At 59.4% G+C, this 14,186-nt stretch overlaps 1 protein-coding gene across 5 annotated transcripts in view; it reads right to left on the bottom strand.

The window, feature by feature from the left end:
* Positions 1 to 5,355: 5,355 nt before the first annotated feature.
* LOC116936923 (ran-binding protein 3-like) overlaps positions 5,356 to 14,186 on the bottom strand; it is a 36,593-nt gene continuing 27,762 nt past the window's right edge. For all 5 annotated transcript variants that reach the window (XM_032944070.2, XM_076057863.1, XM_076057864.1 and 2 more), the window contains 3 exons: positions 12,973 to 13,115; positions 7,139 to 7,274; positions 5,356 to 6,497 (listed from right to left, as the gene is read on the bottom strand). In XM_032944070.2, the coding sequence (XP_032799961.1) occupies positions 6,463 to 6,497; positions 7,139 to 7,274; positions 12,973 to 13,115 (314 nt within the window). In that variant the 3' untranslated portion in view covers positions 5,356 to 6,462. The remainder of the gene's footprint in view (positions 6,498 to 7,138; positions 7,275 to 12,972; positions 13,116 to 14,186) is intronic.

The following is a 14,186-nucleotide window of genomic DNA, read 5'->3' as shown; positions in this document are numbered from 1 at the left end:
GACTAAGTGGGTGGGTGGGTGGAGTGAGTGGGTGAGTGCATGGGGTGATTGAGTGGGGTGAGTAGGTGAGTAGGTGGGTAGGTGGGTAAGTGGGTGAGTGAGTGGGTGAGTGAGTGGGTTAGTGAGTGGGTGAGTGGGTGAGTGGGTGGGTAGGGGGGTAAGTAGGTGAGTGGGTGGGTAGGGGGGTAAGTGGGTAAGTGAGTGGGTGAGTGGGTGGGTAGGGGGGTAAGTGGGTGAGTGAGTGGGTGGGTGACCGAGTGGTTAGGTTGGTGAATCTACGGGGCGGAGATTCGCGTGGGCAGCTCGGAGGTCGGGGGCGGAGCCTTGAACCCGCTGTGAGTCGGTGGTGGGGGTGGTGGGTCAGGGTGGGGTGAGTGGATGAGTGAGTAGGTGAGTGTGTCGGTGAGAGTGTCAGTGAGTGGGTGAGTAAGTGAGTGGGTGAGTGGTTGAGTAGGTGAGCGGGTGAGTGAATAGGTGAGCAGGTGAGTGGGTGACTAAGTGGGTGGGTGGGTGAGTGAGTGGGTGAGTGCATGGGTGATTGAGTGGGTGAGTAGGTGAGTAGGTGGGTAGGTGGGTAAGTGGGTGAGTGAGTGGGTGAGTGAGTGGGTGAGTGAGTGGGTTAGTGAGTGGGTGAGTGGGTGAGTGGGTGGGTAGGGGGGTAAGTAGGTGAGTGGGTGGATAGGGGGGTAAGTGGGTGAGTGAGTGGGTGACCGAGTGGTTAGGTTGGTGAATCTACGGGGCGGAGATTCGCGTGGGCAGCTCGGAGGTCAGGAGCGGGGCGTGGAACCCGCTGTGAGTCGGTGGTGGGGGTGGTGGGTCAGGGTGGGGTGAGTGGGTGGGTGAGTGTGTGAGTGGATGAGTGAGTAGGTGAGTGTGTCGGTGAGTGTGTCAGTGAGTGGATAAGTGAGTGGGTGAGTGGTTGAGTAGGTGAGTGGGTGAGTGAGTGGGTGAGTACCTGGGTGATTGAGTGGGTGAGTAAGTAGGTGAGTGGGTGGGTAGGGGGGTGAGTGGGTGACTGAGTGAGTGGGTGGGTGAGTGGGTGAGTGAATAGGTGAGCAGGTGAGTGGGTGACTAAGTGGGTGGGTGAGTGAGCGGGTGAGTGCATGGGTGATTGAGTGGGTGAGTAGGTGAGTAGGTGGGTAGGGGGGTAAGTGGGTGAGTGAGTGGGTGAGTGAGTGAGTGGGTGGGTAGGCGGGTAAGTGGGTGAGTGAGTGGGTGGGTAGGGGGGTAAGTGGGTGAGTGAGTGGGTGAGTGAGTGGGTGAGTGGGTGGGTGAGTGGGTGGGTAGGGGGGTAAGTAGGTGAGTGAGTGGGTGAGTGGGTGGGTAGGGGGGTAAGTGGGTGAGTGAGTGGGTGAGTGGGTGGGTAGGGGGGTAAGTGGGTGAGTGGGTGGGTAGGGGGGTGAGTGAGTGGGTGAGTGGGTGGGTAGGGGGGTAAGTAGGTGAGTGGTGGGTAGGGGGGTAAGTGGGTGAGTGGGTGAGTGGGTGGGTAGGGGGGTAAGTGGGTGAGTGAGTGGGTGGGTGGGTGACCGAGTGGTTAGGTTGGTGAATCTACGGGGCGGAGATTCCCGTGGGCACCTCGGAGGTCAGGAGCGGGGCGTGGAACCCGCTGTGAGTCGGTGGTGGGGGTGGTGGGTCAGGGTGGGGTGAGTGGGTGGGTGAGTGTGTGAGTGGATGAGTGAGTAGGTGAGTGTGTCGGTGAGTGTGTCAGTGAGTGGGTGAGTGGGTGGGTGAGTGGTTGGGTAGGTGAGTGGGTGAGTGAATAGGTGAGCAGGTGAGTGGGTGACTAAGTGGGTGGGTGGGTGAGTGAGTGGGTGAGTGCATGGGTGATTGAGTGGGTGAGTAGGTGAGTAGGTGGGTAGGTGGGTAAGTGGGTGAGTGAGTGGGTGAGTGGTTGAGTAGGTGAGCGGGTGAGTGAATAGGTGAGCAGGTGAGTGGGTGACTAAGTGGGTGGGTGGGTGAGTGAGTGGGTGAGTGCATGGGTGATTGAGTGGGTGAGTAGGTGAGTAGGTGGGTAGGTGGGTAAGTGGGTGAGTGAGTGGGTGAGTGGTTGAGTAGGTGAGCGGGTGAGTGAATAGGTGAGCAGGTGAGTGGGTGACTAAGTGGGTGGGTGGGTGAGTGAGTGGGTGAGTGCATGGGTGATTGAGTGGGTGAGTAGGTGAGTAGGTGGGTAGGTGGGTAAGTGGGTGAGTGAGTGGGTGAGTGAGTGGGTGAGTGGGTGAGTGAGTGGGTTAGTGAGTGGGTGAGTGGGTGAGTGGGTGGGTAGGGGGGTAAGTGGGTGACCGAGTGGGTGGGTGACCGAGTGGTTAGGTTGGTGAATCTACGGGGCGGAGATTCGCGTGGGCAGCTCGGAGGTCAGGAGCGGGGCGTGGAACCCGCTGTGAGTCGGTGGTGGGGGTGGTGGGTCAGGGTGGGGTGAGTGGGTGAGTGAGTGTGTGAGTGGATGAGTGAGTAGGTGAGTGTGTCGGTGAGAGTGTCAGTGAGTGGGTGAGTAAGTGAGTGGGTGAGTGGTTGAGTAGGTGAGTGGGTGAGTGGTTGAGGTGAGTGGGTGAGTGAGTGGGTGAGTACCTGGGTGATTGAGTGGGTGAGTAAGTAGGTGAGTGGGTGGGTAGGGGGGTAAGTGGGTGACTGAGTGAGTGGGTGGGTGAGTGGGTGAGTGAATAGGTGAGCAGGTGAGTGGGTGACTAAGTGGGTGAGTGGGTGATTGAGTGGGTGAGTAGGTGAGTGGGTGGGTAGGGGGGTAGGGGGGTGACTGAGTGGGTGGGTAGGGGGGTAAGTGGGTGAGTGAGTGAGTGGGTGGGTAGGGGGGTAAGTGGGTGAGTGAGTGGGTGAGTGAGTGGGTGGGTGAGTGAGTGAGTGGGTGGGTAGGGGGGTAAGTGGGTGAGTGGGTGGGTGGGTAGGGGGTAAGTGGGTGAGTGAGTGGGTGGGTAGGGGGGTAAGTGGGTGAGTGAGTGGGTGAGTGGGTGAGTGGGTGGGTAGGGGGGTAAGTGGGTGAGTGAGTGGGTGGGTGAGTGAGTGGGTGGGTAGGGGGGTAAGTGGGTGAGTGGGTGGGTAGGGGGGTAAGTGGGTGAGTAAGTGGGTGGGTAGGGGGGTAAGTGGGTGAGTGAGTGGGTGAGTGAGTGGGTGAGTGGGTGGGTAGGGGGGTAAGTGGGTGAGTGAGTGGGTGAGTGGGTGGGTAGGGGGGTAAGTGGGTGAGTGAGTGGGTGGGTGAGTGAGTGGGTGAGTAGGGGGGTAAGTGGGTGAGTGGGTGGGTAGGGGGGTAAGTGGGTGAGTGAGTGGGTGGGTAGGGGGGTAAGTGGGTGAGTGAGTGGGTGAGTGAGTGGGTGAGTGGGTGGGTAGGGGGGTAAGTGGGTGAGTGAGTGGGTGAGTGGGTGGGTAGGGGGGTAAGTGGGTGAGTGAGTGGGTGGGTGAGTGAGTGGGTGGGTAGGGGGGTAAGTGGGTGAGTGGGTGGGTAGGGGGGTAAGTGGGTGAGTGAGTGGGTGGGTAGGGGGGTAAGTGGGTGAGTGAGTGGGTGAGTGAGTGGGTGAGTGGGTGGGTAGGGGGGTAAGTGGGTGAGTGAGTGGGTGGGTGACCGAGTGGTTAGGTTGGTGAATCTACGGGGCGGAGATTCGCGTGGGCAGCTCGGGAGGTCAGGAGCGGGGCGTGGAACCCGCTGTGAGTCGGTGGTCGGTGGGTGAGTGACTGTGAGTGGAGGTCCCCTTGGACGTTGTGCCGACGTCGTACCGACGTTGCGTGTCACCTGCAGGTGCGCCTGGGACATCTTCGTTCCCCCGGGCGAGTTCCGAGACTTCGAGTGCCCCCACCCCATGGTGGGCTCCTTCGTCTACGTCACGCTGCCCGGACGTCGCGACGCCCTGGGGCTGTGCACACTCAGCGTGGATCTCAAGCCAAACGGCATCACCTACAACGTCCTCCACTGATCCACCAACCCCTAAACCACTACCTCCCCTACTGATCCACCAACCCCTAAACCACTACCTCCCCTACTGATCCATCAACCCTTAAACCACCTCCCCTACTGATCCACCAACCCCTAAACCACTACCTCCCCTACTGATCCACCAACCCCTAAACCACCTCCCCTACTGATCCACCAACCCCTAAACCACTACCTCCCCTACTGATCCACCAACCCCTAAACCACTACCTCCCCTACTGATCCATCAACCCTTAAACCACCTCCCCTACTGATCCACCAACCCCTAAACCACCTCCCCTACTGATCCACCAACCCCTAAACCACTACCTCCCCTACTGATCCACCAACCCCAACACCACCACCTCCCCTACTGATTCACCAACCCCTAAACCACCTCCCCTACTGATCCACCAACCCCTAAACCACTACCTCCCCTACTGATCCACCAACCCCTAAACCACCTCCCTTACTGATCCACCAACCCCTGCTACCGATCATGCTCTGATCCACCAACCCCAACACCACCACCTCCCCTACTGATTCACCAACCCCTACACCACCTCCCCTACTGATCCACCAACCCCTACACCACCTCCCCTACTGATCCACCAACCCCTAAATCACCTCCCCTACTGATTCACCAACCCCACCACCACCTCCCCTACTGATCCACCAACCCCTAAACCACCTCCCCTACTGATCCACCAACCCCTACACCACTTCCCCTACTGATCCACCAACCCCTATTAAAATTTCCTTGAAACCAGGAAGACTCTGGCTGCATGACTCTTGTTTCGTATATGTTGACTACCTCGCCTGGTACGCAGGAGGTCGTGGGTATCAGCTGGGGATTAGTCCATACGCTGTGGTGTCAGCGTGAGATGGAACAGATGGGGATTAGTCCACTCGCTGTGGAGTCAGCGTGAGATAGAACAGATGGGGATTAGTCCACACGCTTTGCTGTCAGCGTGAGATGGAACAGATGGGGATTAGTGAACCTCCTCACTATTTTTCGTCAACCAACTTTTATTGAACCGGATTCAAAAGCAACAGAGAACCACCCCCCTAGCCCCTCCCCTACACCCCCCTAGCCCCGCCCCTACACCCCCCTAGCCCCGCCCCTACATTACCCTCCATCATAGTCACACACAGACACACACAGATACACACACAGATGCACACACACACAGATGCACACACACACAGATGCACACACAGACACACACATCACACACACATCACAAACACACAGACACACACAGATACACACACACACACTGACACACACAGTGACACACTGACAGTGACACACTCACTCTGACACACTGACACAGTGACACACTGACACTCACACTGACACAGCGACACACACAGTGACACAGTGACACTCACACTGACACAGTGACACACTGACAGTGACACCCACTCTGACAGTGACACACACAGTGACACACACGGTGACACACTGACACTCACTCTGACAGTGACACACACAGTGACACACACAGTGACACACTGATACTCACTCTAGACAGTGACACACAGTGACACACTGACACTGACACTCACTCTGACACAGTGACACACACAGTGACACACACAATGACAGTGACACACAGTGACACACTGATACTCACTCTGACACAGCGACACACACAGTGACACACACAATGACACAGTGACACACACAATGACACAGTGACACACAGTGACACACAATGACACGGTGACACACTGATACTCACTCTGACACAGTGACACTCACAGTGACACACACAGTGACACACTGACACTCACTCTGACACAGTGACACACACAGTGACACTCACAGTGACACACTGACACTGACACTCACTTTGACACAGTGACACACAGTGACACACTGATACTCACTCTGACACAGTGACACTCACAGTGACACACAGTGACACACTGACACTCACTCTGACACAGTGACACACACAGTGACACTCACAGCGAGACACTGATGCTGACACTCACTCTGACACAGTGACACACACAGTGACACACACAATGACACAGTGACACACACAGTGACACTCACAGCGACACACTGACGCTGACACTCACGCTAACTCTCTGGGCTGGACTAACACGGAACAATGATCATAAGAAGCCACGGGGATTGGTGAGTGTGTGGTGAGTGTGTGGTGAGTGTGTGGTGAGTGTGTGGTGAGTGTGTGAGTGAGTGGTGAGTGAGTGAGTGAGTGTGTGGTGAGTGTGTGGTGAGTGTGTGAGTGAGTGGTGAGTGAGTGTGTGGTGAGTGTGTGGTGAGTGAATGTTGAGTGGTGTGTGGTGAGTGAGTGGTGAGTGAGTGGTGAGTGAGTGAGTGGTGAGTGAGTGGTGAGTGAGTGGTGAGTGTGTGGTGAGTGAGTGGTGAGTGAGTGGTGAGTGAGTGAGTGGTGAGTGTGTGGTGAGTGGTGAGTGGTGAGTGAGTGAGTGGTGAGTGTGTGGTGAGTGAGTGGTGAGTGAGTGGTGAGTGTGTGGTGAGTGGTGAGTGAGTGGTGAGTGAGTGGTGAGTGGTTCTATGGAGCTGAAGGCTGCTTCTGTTCTTCAGCCCCTAAACAAAGAAAGATCATCACCATCACTACCATCATCACCATCACGACCACCATCATTACCATCATTGCCACCATCATCATACCACCAACATCATCATTACTATAGCACAATCACCACCATCATCACAGCACCATCACCACCATCATCTCATTACCACCATCACCATACTGAGGCGTTGTGGTGGTGGTTATGGTGGTGGTTGTGGTGGTGGTTGTGGAGGTTGTGGTGGTGGTTGTGGTGGTTGTGCAGGCTGTGGTGGTCGTGGTGGTGGTGGCTGCGTACCTGTGGTGGTGGTGGTTGTGGAGGTTGTGGTGGTGGTTGTGGTGGTTGTGGAGGTTATGGTGTTGTGGTGGTGGTGGCTGCGTACCTGTGGTGGTGGTTGTGGTGGTGGTGGTGGTGGCTGCGTACCTGTGGTGGTGGTTGTGGTGGTGGTAGTTGTGGTGGTTGTGCAGGTTGTGGTGATCGTGGTGGTGGTGGCTGCGGAACTGTGGTGGTGGTGGTTGTGGAGGTTGTGGTGGTTGTGGTGGTCGTGGTGGTGGCTGCGGACCAGTGGTGGTGGTAGTTGTGGTGGTTGTGGTGGTTGTGGTGGTTGTGGTGGTCGTGCAGGCTGTGGTGATCGTGGTGGTGGTGGCTGCGTACCTGTGGTGGTGGTGGTTGTGGAGGTTGTGGTGGTTGTGGTGGTGGTTGCTGCGTCTGTCTCCGTGTCTCTGTTGCGCAGCGCCAGGATGCGGTGATGGAGCGCTGCAAACAGCTGTCCCGTGTCTTTCAGGCTGGCCTGGGACACGCGGGAGACACGGGGGGGGGAGACACGGGGGGGGGGGGGGAGACACGGGGGGGGGGGAGACACGGTGGGGGAGACACGGGGGGGGAGACACGGGGGGGGGGAGACACGGTGGGGGGAGACACGGGGGGGGGAGACACGGGGGGGGAGACACCGTGGGGGGAGACACGGGGGGGGGGAGACACGGGGGGGGAGACACGGGGGGGGAGACACGGTGGGGGGAGACACGGGGGGGGGGAGACACGGGGGGGGAGACATGGGGGGGGAGACACGGGGGGGGGGGAGACACGGGGGGGGAGACACGGGGGGGGAGACACGGGGGGGGAGACACGGGAGGGGAGACACGGGGGGGGGGGAGACACGGGGGGGGGGGAGACACGGGGGGGGGGGAGACACGGGGGGGGAGACACGGGGGGGGAGACAAGGGAGGGGAGACACGGGGGGGGGGGGAGACACGGGGGGGGGGAGACACGGGGGGGGGGAGACACGGTGGGGGGAGACACGGGGGGGGGAGACACGAGGGGGGAGACACCGTGGGGGGAGACACGGGGGGGGAGACACGGGGGGGAGACACGGGGGGGGGGGGGAGACACGGGGGGGGGGAGACACGGGGGGGGGGAGACACGGTGGGGGAGACACGGTGGGGGAGACACGGGGGGGGGAGACACGGTGGGGGAGACACGGTGGGGGAGACACGGGGGGGGGGAGACACGGGGGGGGGGAGACACGGGGGGGGGGAGACACGGTGGGGGAGACACGGGGGGGGGGAGACACGGTGGGGGGAGACACGGGGGGGGGGAGACACGGGGGGGGAGACACGGGGGGGGGGAGACACGGGGGGGGGGAGACACGGGGGGGGAGACACGGGGGGGGAGACACGGTGGGGGGAGACACGGGGGGGGGGAGACACGGGGGGGGAGACACGGGGGGGGAGACACGGTGGGGGGAGACACGGGGGGGGAGACACGGGGGGGGAGACACGGGGGGGGAGACACGGGGGGGGGGAGACACGGGGGGGGAGACACGGGGGGGGAGACACGGTGGGGGGAGACACGGGGGGGGGAGACACGGGGGGGGAGACATGGGGGGGGAGACACGGGGGGGGGGAGACACGGGGGGGGAGACACGGGGGGGGAGACATGGGGGGGGAGACACGGGGGGGAGACACGGGGGGGGGGGAGACATGGGGGGGGAGACACGGGAGGGGAGACACGGGGGGGGGGGAGACACGGGGGGGGGGAGACACGGGGGGGGGGGAGACACGGGGGGGGAGACAAGGGAGGGGAGACACGGGGGGGGGGGGGAGACACGGGGGGGGGGAGACACGGTGGGGGAGACACGGGGGGGGAGACACGGGGGGGGGGAGACACGGTGGGGGGAGACACGGGGGGGGGGAGACACGGGGGGGGAGACACCGTGGGGGGAGACACGGGGGGGGGGAGACACGGGGGGGGAGACACGGGGGGGGAGACACGGTGGGGGGAGACACGGGGGGGGGGAGACACGGGGGGGGAGACACGGGGGGGGAGACACGGTGGGGGGAGACACGGGGGGGGGGAGACACGGTGGGGGAGACACGGGGGGGGAGACACGGGGGGGGGGGAGACACGAGGGGGGAGGGGGGAGACGGTGATAAGGAAGACTCTGCACTCTCTGCTCATCTGCGTCGAGGGCTGTCACGCGCACCCCACGCTCGCTCCCCCGTGCCTCTGTGCCTGTGTCTGTGTGTGTGTCTGTGTGTGTGTGTCTGTGTGTGTGTGTCTGTAGGTGTGTGTCTGTAGGTGTGTCTGTGTGTGTGTCTGTAGGTGTGTGTCTGTAGGTGTGTGTCTGTAGGTGTGTGTCTGTAGGTGTGTGTCTGTAGGTGTGTGTCCGTCCGGCAAAATAACCCCCTACCTCCTCGCGGTGCCGGACGGGCAACTCTGTCGTGGACAGTGCTGTGGGGGGGAGGGCCAATTCCGATTGGCTCCTCCCCTCATTGTGTCTGTGACCACCACAGGGGCTAAACGGAGGCTCTGGATGGGTAAGAGGGGCTGGTAACCCCTCCACCTTCAAAAATTTACCACTAAACCACATCTAAAATATCAAACTAATAAGCTTGTGCCGGAGGCCCCGGGGGGACAGGCGTCTATGACGTCTCCTGGCCAAACCCCAATTGGCGGAGCCAGGAGATTGAATCTCTACCCTCGGGGCTCCTCCAGAAACAACGAAAAGCCGCTTCGTGTGGCCACGTGGAATGTTCGAACGCTCACTGCGGAGGAGAGGCTGCCACTCCTCTGTCGGGAGCTGGACCGGTACCGCCTGGATCTCTGTGGCATTCAGGAGGTCCGGTGGACCAGTTCTGGCTCCTGCCACCATGAGGGGTGGACAGTCCTCTACTCGGGGCAGCAGACTGCCAAACAACAGGGTGTGGCTCTTCTTTTGAACAAAAGAATGAAGGGGGTGTAGGAACGTGGCGGTGAGGTGTGGGAAGCTGTAAGCCCCCAGGCTACTTTGGGCTCGCCTTCCCATCAATTGGAGGCGAGGAATGGTGGTCGTGGTTACTTATGCCCCCACCGAAGACGAACATCCGGAGGGATGCAAGCAAAGCCGATGAGTCAGATGCCTTCTATGACCTCCTGTCACAGGTGCTGGCTAAAGTGGCCCCTCAGGATAGAGTCATCTTGTTGGGTGACTTCAATTCCCGAGTTGGTCATGATGCTGGCACCTGGTCTGGAGTGATTGGAGGGCATGGACCAGATCAGCTCAATAACAATGGTAGGAGGCTGCTAGAGTTTTTGTACAGCCCATGGGCTTGTAATTACCAAGACGCTGTTCCGGCATCGGCGCATCCACACAACATCATGGATGCATGCCGGGTCCAAGCAAGAACATCTGCTGGACTACATAGTGACGGACCAGCGGATGCGAGCCCATGTCCTTGACACCAGGACCTACCGTGGACCTGATCTGCCCTCTGACCATCGACTTGTCATCTGTAAGATGCGCCTGCCATTCTTCCACTCCGGTGGTGGGTGTACACCCAGGACCAAATTCCAAACTAAAGTGGCCTGGTCTCAGTTATCTGATGAAAGTTGCAAGCGAGAATTTCATCGTCGCCCGCGGCTGGGGTTGGCATCGTCCCCCACTCCTCCTGATGTCGAGGGTATATGGGCGAGGTTTAGGACCGCCACTCATGCAGCTGCATTGGCTGCTTTGGGTACGTGGTCCAGACCTCCCCAGAGACCCTGGCTGACAGAGGAGGTGGTCAGGATGGTTGAGAGAAAGCGACAGGTCCACTGTCATCAGCTACAGAATCCCACGTCAGAGAATGAGGAGACTTACCACAGCCTTCGCTCGGAGGTTAGGAGAGCCGTGAGGCGCTGCAAGGATGGGTGGTGGTCGCGGGTTGCTGAGGAGATGGAGTCTGCCTCAGTGGCCCGCGATCACAAATCTCTATTTAACTCCATCAAAAAAGTAACCTGCAGCGCCACACCAATCTCCGACCCCCAGGAACAGGTTTGCAGATTTGCTGAGCATTTCCGTGAGGTCCTGGGGGAGAGGAAATCCCTCAGCCAGAAAAACATCGTGGCATAAAGTGAGGATGACCCTGCCGAGGCTGCGGTGCCTCAAATATTGGAAGAAGTCACCCCCTGTGAGTGGCTGGCTGAAGTGCCATCTGTTGAGGAAGTATTGAAGGCGATCCGGAGTCTGAAACCAGGAAAGGCAGCGGGCAGAGATGATCTCCCAAGCGAAATGCTGAGGGAGGGTGGTGTTTGTGCACAGACTGCCCTAAATGACATCATAACAACAGTCTGGACCACTGGACGGGTTCAGCAGGATTGGAAGGATGCCCTGGTGGTCCCCCTTTTTAAGAAGGGGGACCGCACAGACTGTAACAACTACAGGGGCATCTCACTCCTCAGTGTGCCGGGAAAGGTCCTGGCAAAGATTATTCAGCATCGCCTTGCCAGGCACGCTGAGGAGAGGCTTGCGGAGCCCCAATGCGGTTTCAGGAAAGGGCGGTCCTGCACAGATGCCATATTTTCTGTCCGTCTGCTACAGCAGAGGTGTAGGGAATTCCAACAAGACCTACATCTCTGCTTTATTGACCTGGTCAAGGCCTATGATACCATCAGTAGGCCTGGGCTCTGGGTCATTCTTCGTGCTTTTGGAGTACCTGACCCTTTGCTCACGATCATTAAGGACCTTCATGATGGTGAGCGGGCCCGGGTAAAACTACGTGGCCAGGAGTCAGAGCCATTCCCTGTACACCGTGGGGTGTGACAGGGATGTCCTCTGGCTCCCACATTATTTAACATCTATTTTGACCACGTAGCTCGTGAACCCTTCAATAGCTGTACCGGGGGAATCTCCATTTGGTACAGATATAATGTGAGGCTAATCGATGCCTGGGTGCGGTCAAGGGATGGCTCCCTATTGCTCAACCACGTTATGTATGCTGATGATTTGGTAATAGCTGCTCAGTCAGAGGAGGAGTTGGAGACGCTGCTGCTGAGACTGGAGCGTGCCACTAAGAGGTAGGGCCTTACCATCAGCCCAACCAAAACTAAGCACCTGCCTCGGTATTTGGTACCATCGGACACTCCACCCCCACAACTCCCATTCGGTGATGGGGCAGTTGTGGAGAGAGTGGAGAGTTTCCCATACCTGGGCAGTGTGCTTATGACTGGCTCCAGTTTAACAGCAGAGGTCTCACTCCGAATCAGTCGAGCGGCAATATCTTTTCATCGGTTGCGTAACGCTGTGTGGAAGCTACCTGGTCTGTCGCTCCGCACTAAGCTTCAGGTCTTCTCGGCCACGGTCATTCCCTCCCTTCTCTACGCTTGCGAAACGTGGACCCCCCTAATGGAACATCTTCGCCGGTTGGAAACATTTAGGCTGGCCTGCCTACGATCCATCCTGGGTTTAACCAGACTGGATTGTGTGAGGAGCTCACAAATCCTTGAAAGATCTGGGCAAGGTCCCATCGGTGAGCTCCTCCGGCAGGCAAGGCTGTGATGGCTGGGTCATGTAGCTCGCATGCCCAGCCACCGCATGCCGAAACAGCTTTTGTTTGGCCGGATTGAGGGGGCTAAGCGGGCGCGGCACGGGCTAGAGAAGAGATGGAGTGATGTGGTACAGGAGGACGTGGAGCTGAGTGGACTTGCCGATGACTGGTACCAGCGGTGTCAAGATCGGCCTCTGTGGAGGAGGCTCGTGAAGGATGCTACTGGGCAGTTGGAGGCAGTCGCCCTCCAACAACAACGGAGGGCGGAGGAGCGACGCTCACAACAACGAGCGGAGTGTCGGGTGGCTAAAGCACAGCAGGTTGGCACAGTAGGGGGCACAGGTGGTGCATCAGCCAGTCATCTCAGTCAGTCGACCCGTGGCACCTGGGTCTGTCCCGTGACCTCCTGCCAGCGGGCGTTCGACACTTCACGTGGCCTCAAGGTGCACATAGCCTGGCACAAGCGTCGTGGTGACGTCACCGCCACTTAGTGGCGAATGGCGGTTGTTGTTGTGTCTCTGTGTGTGTCTGTATATGTGTGTGTCTGTGTGTGTGTCTGTATATGTGTGTGTGTCTGTATATGTGTGTGTCTGTGTGTGTCTGTGTGTGTCTGTATATGTGTGTCTGTGTGTGTGTCTGTGTGTGTGTGTCTGTGTGTGTGTCTGTGTGTGTGTCTGTGTGTGTGTCTGTGTGTGTGTCACTCACGGTGATGAGGAAGACTCGCACTCTCTGCTCGTCTGCGTCGAGGGCTGTGACGCGCACCCCACGCTCACTCGCCTTGTCCAGCTGCATGTGGGCCCACACTTTGGTGTTGAGGATCAGCCGCAGGCTGCCCTGGGTACGCATCACTGGGGGGCACGGGGGGGAGGACTGGTGAGTGGTGAGTATTAGTAGTGGTGAGTACTACTAGTGGTATTAGTAGTGGTGGGTAATTGTCGGGCGTCACACGCCGTCACTGTAAGCTTGTAGCTCCAGCCATTGTCCAACAGGGGGCGATAGTGGGGGTCCGGCCTGTACCAAGCAGGACTCGTGGGTCAGGCAACCTGGGAGGGGCGGGGTTAGGACCCGGAGGTGGACACCCCAGGTCCGCAGTGGGGGGCTGCGGGGTTGCTTAACAATCTAGGTCCCTCCAGAAGGTTCCAGAGAGTGGGCGTGGCCAGGGGCGGAGCGTCAAGCCAAAGACCCAAGAGCTCGCCTGAGGATAGCACCCTGAAGACCCCAAGCTCCGCCGTCCTTCTGAGGGCCGGAACTCAGTGAGGCCATCGGTCAGTAGGCTGGGACCCTGAGGACCTGGTCTGAGTGGGCCAGCGGTCGGGACTCGAGGACCTTGGCTGGGTCGGGTCAGCCTCCCCTAGGTCCCGCTAGCCGGAGGGCTCAGGGTAGGCTCAGAGTGGGTGGTCCCAGTGACCAGGTCCCGTTAGCCGGAGGACTCAGAGTGGGTGGTCCCAGTGACCAGGTCCCGTTAGTGTGAGGGCTCAGAGTGGGTGGTCCCAGTGACCAGGTCCCGTTAGTGTGAGGGCTCAGAATGGGTGGTCCCAGTGACCAGGTCACGTTAGCCGGAGGACTCAGAGTGGGTGGTCCCAGTGACCAGGTCCCGTTAGTGTGAGGACTTGGAGTGGGTGGTCCCAGTGACCAGGTCCCGTTAGTGTGAGGACTCGGAGTGGGTGGTCCCAGTGACCAGGTCCCGCTAGTGTGAGGGCTCAGAATGGGTGGTCCCAGTGACCAGGTCACGTTAGCCGGAGGACTCAGAGTGGGTGGTCCCAGTGACCAGGTCACGTTAGTGTGAGGACTCAGAGTGGGTGGTCCCAGTGACCAGGTCCCGTTAGTGTGAGGACTCAGAGTGGGTGGTCCCAGTGACCAGGTCCCGTTAGTGTGAGGGCTCAGAGTGGGTGGTCCCAGTGACCAGGTCCCGCTAGTGT

Source organism: Petromyzon marinus, chromosome 85, assembly GCF_048934315.1.
Source record: "Petromyzon marinus isolate PM22_M1 ecotype Great Lakes invasive population chromosome 85, UKy_Petmar_22M1.pri1.0, whole genome shotgun sequence".
NCBI classification, from domain to species: domain Eukaryota; kingdom Metazoa; phylum Chordata; class Hyperoartia; order Petromyzontiformes; family Petromyzontidae; genus Petromyzon; species Petromyzon marinus.
This window is presented reverse-complemented; position numbering and strand designations above follow the sequence as displayed.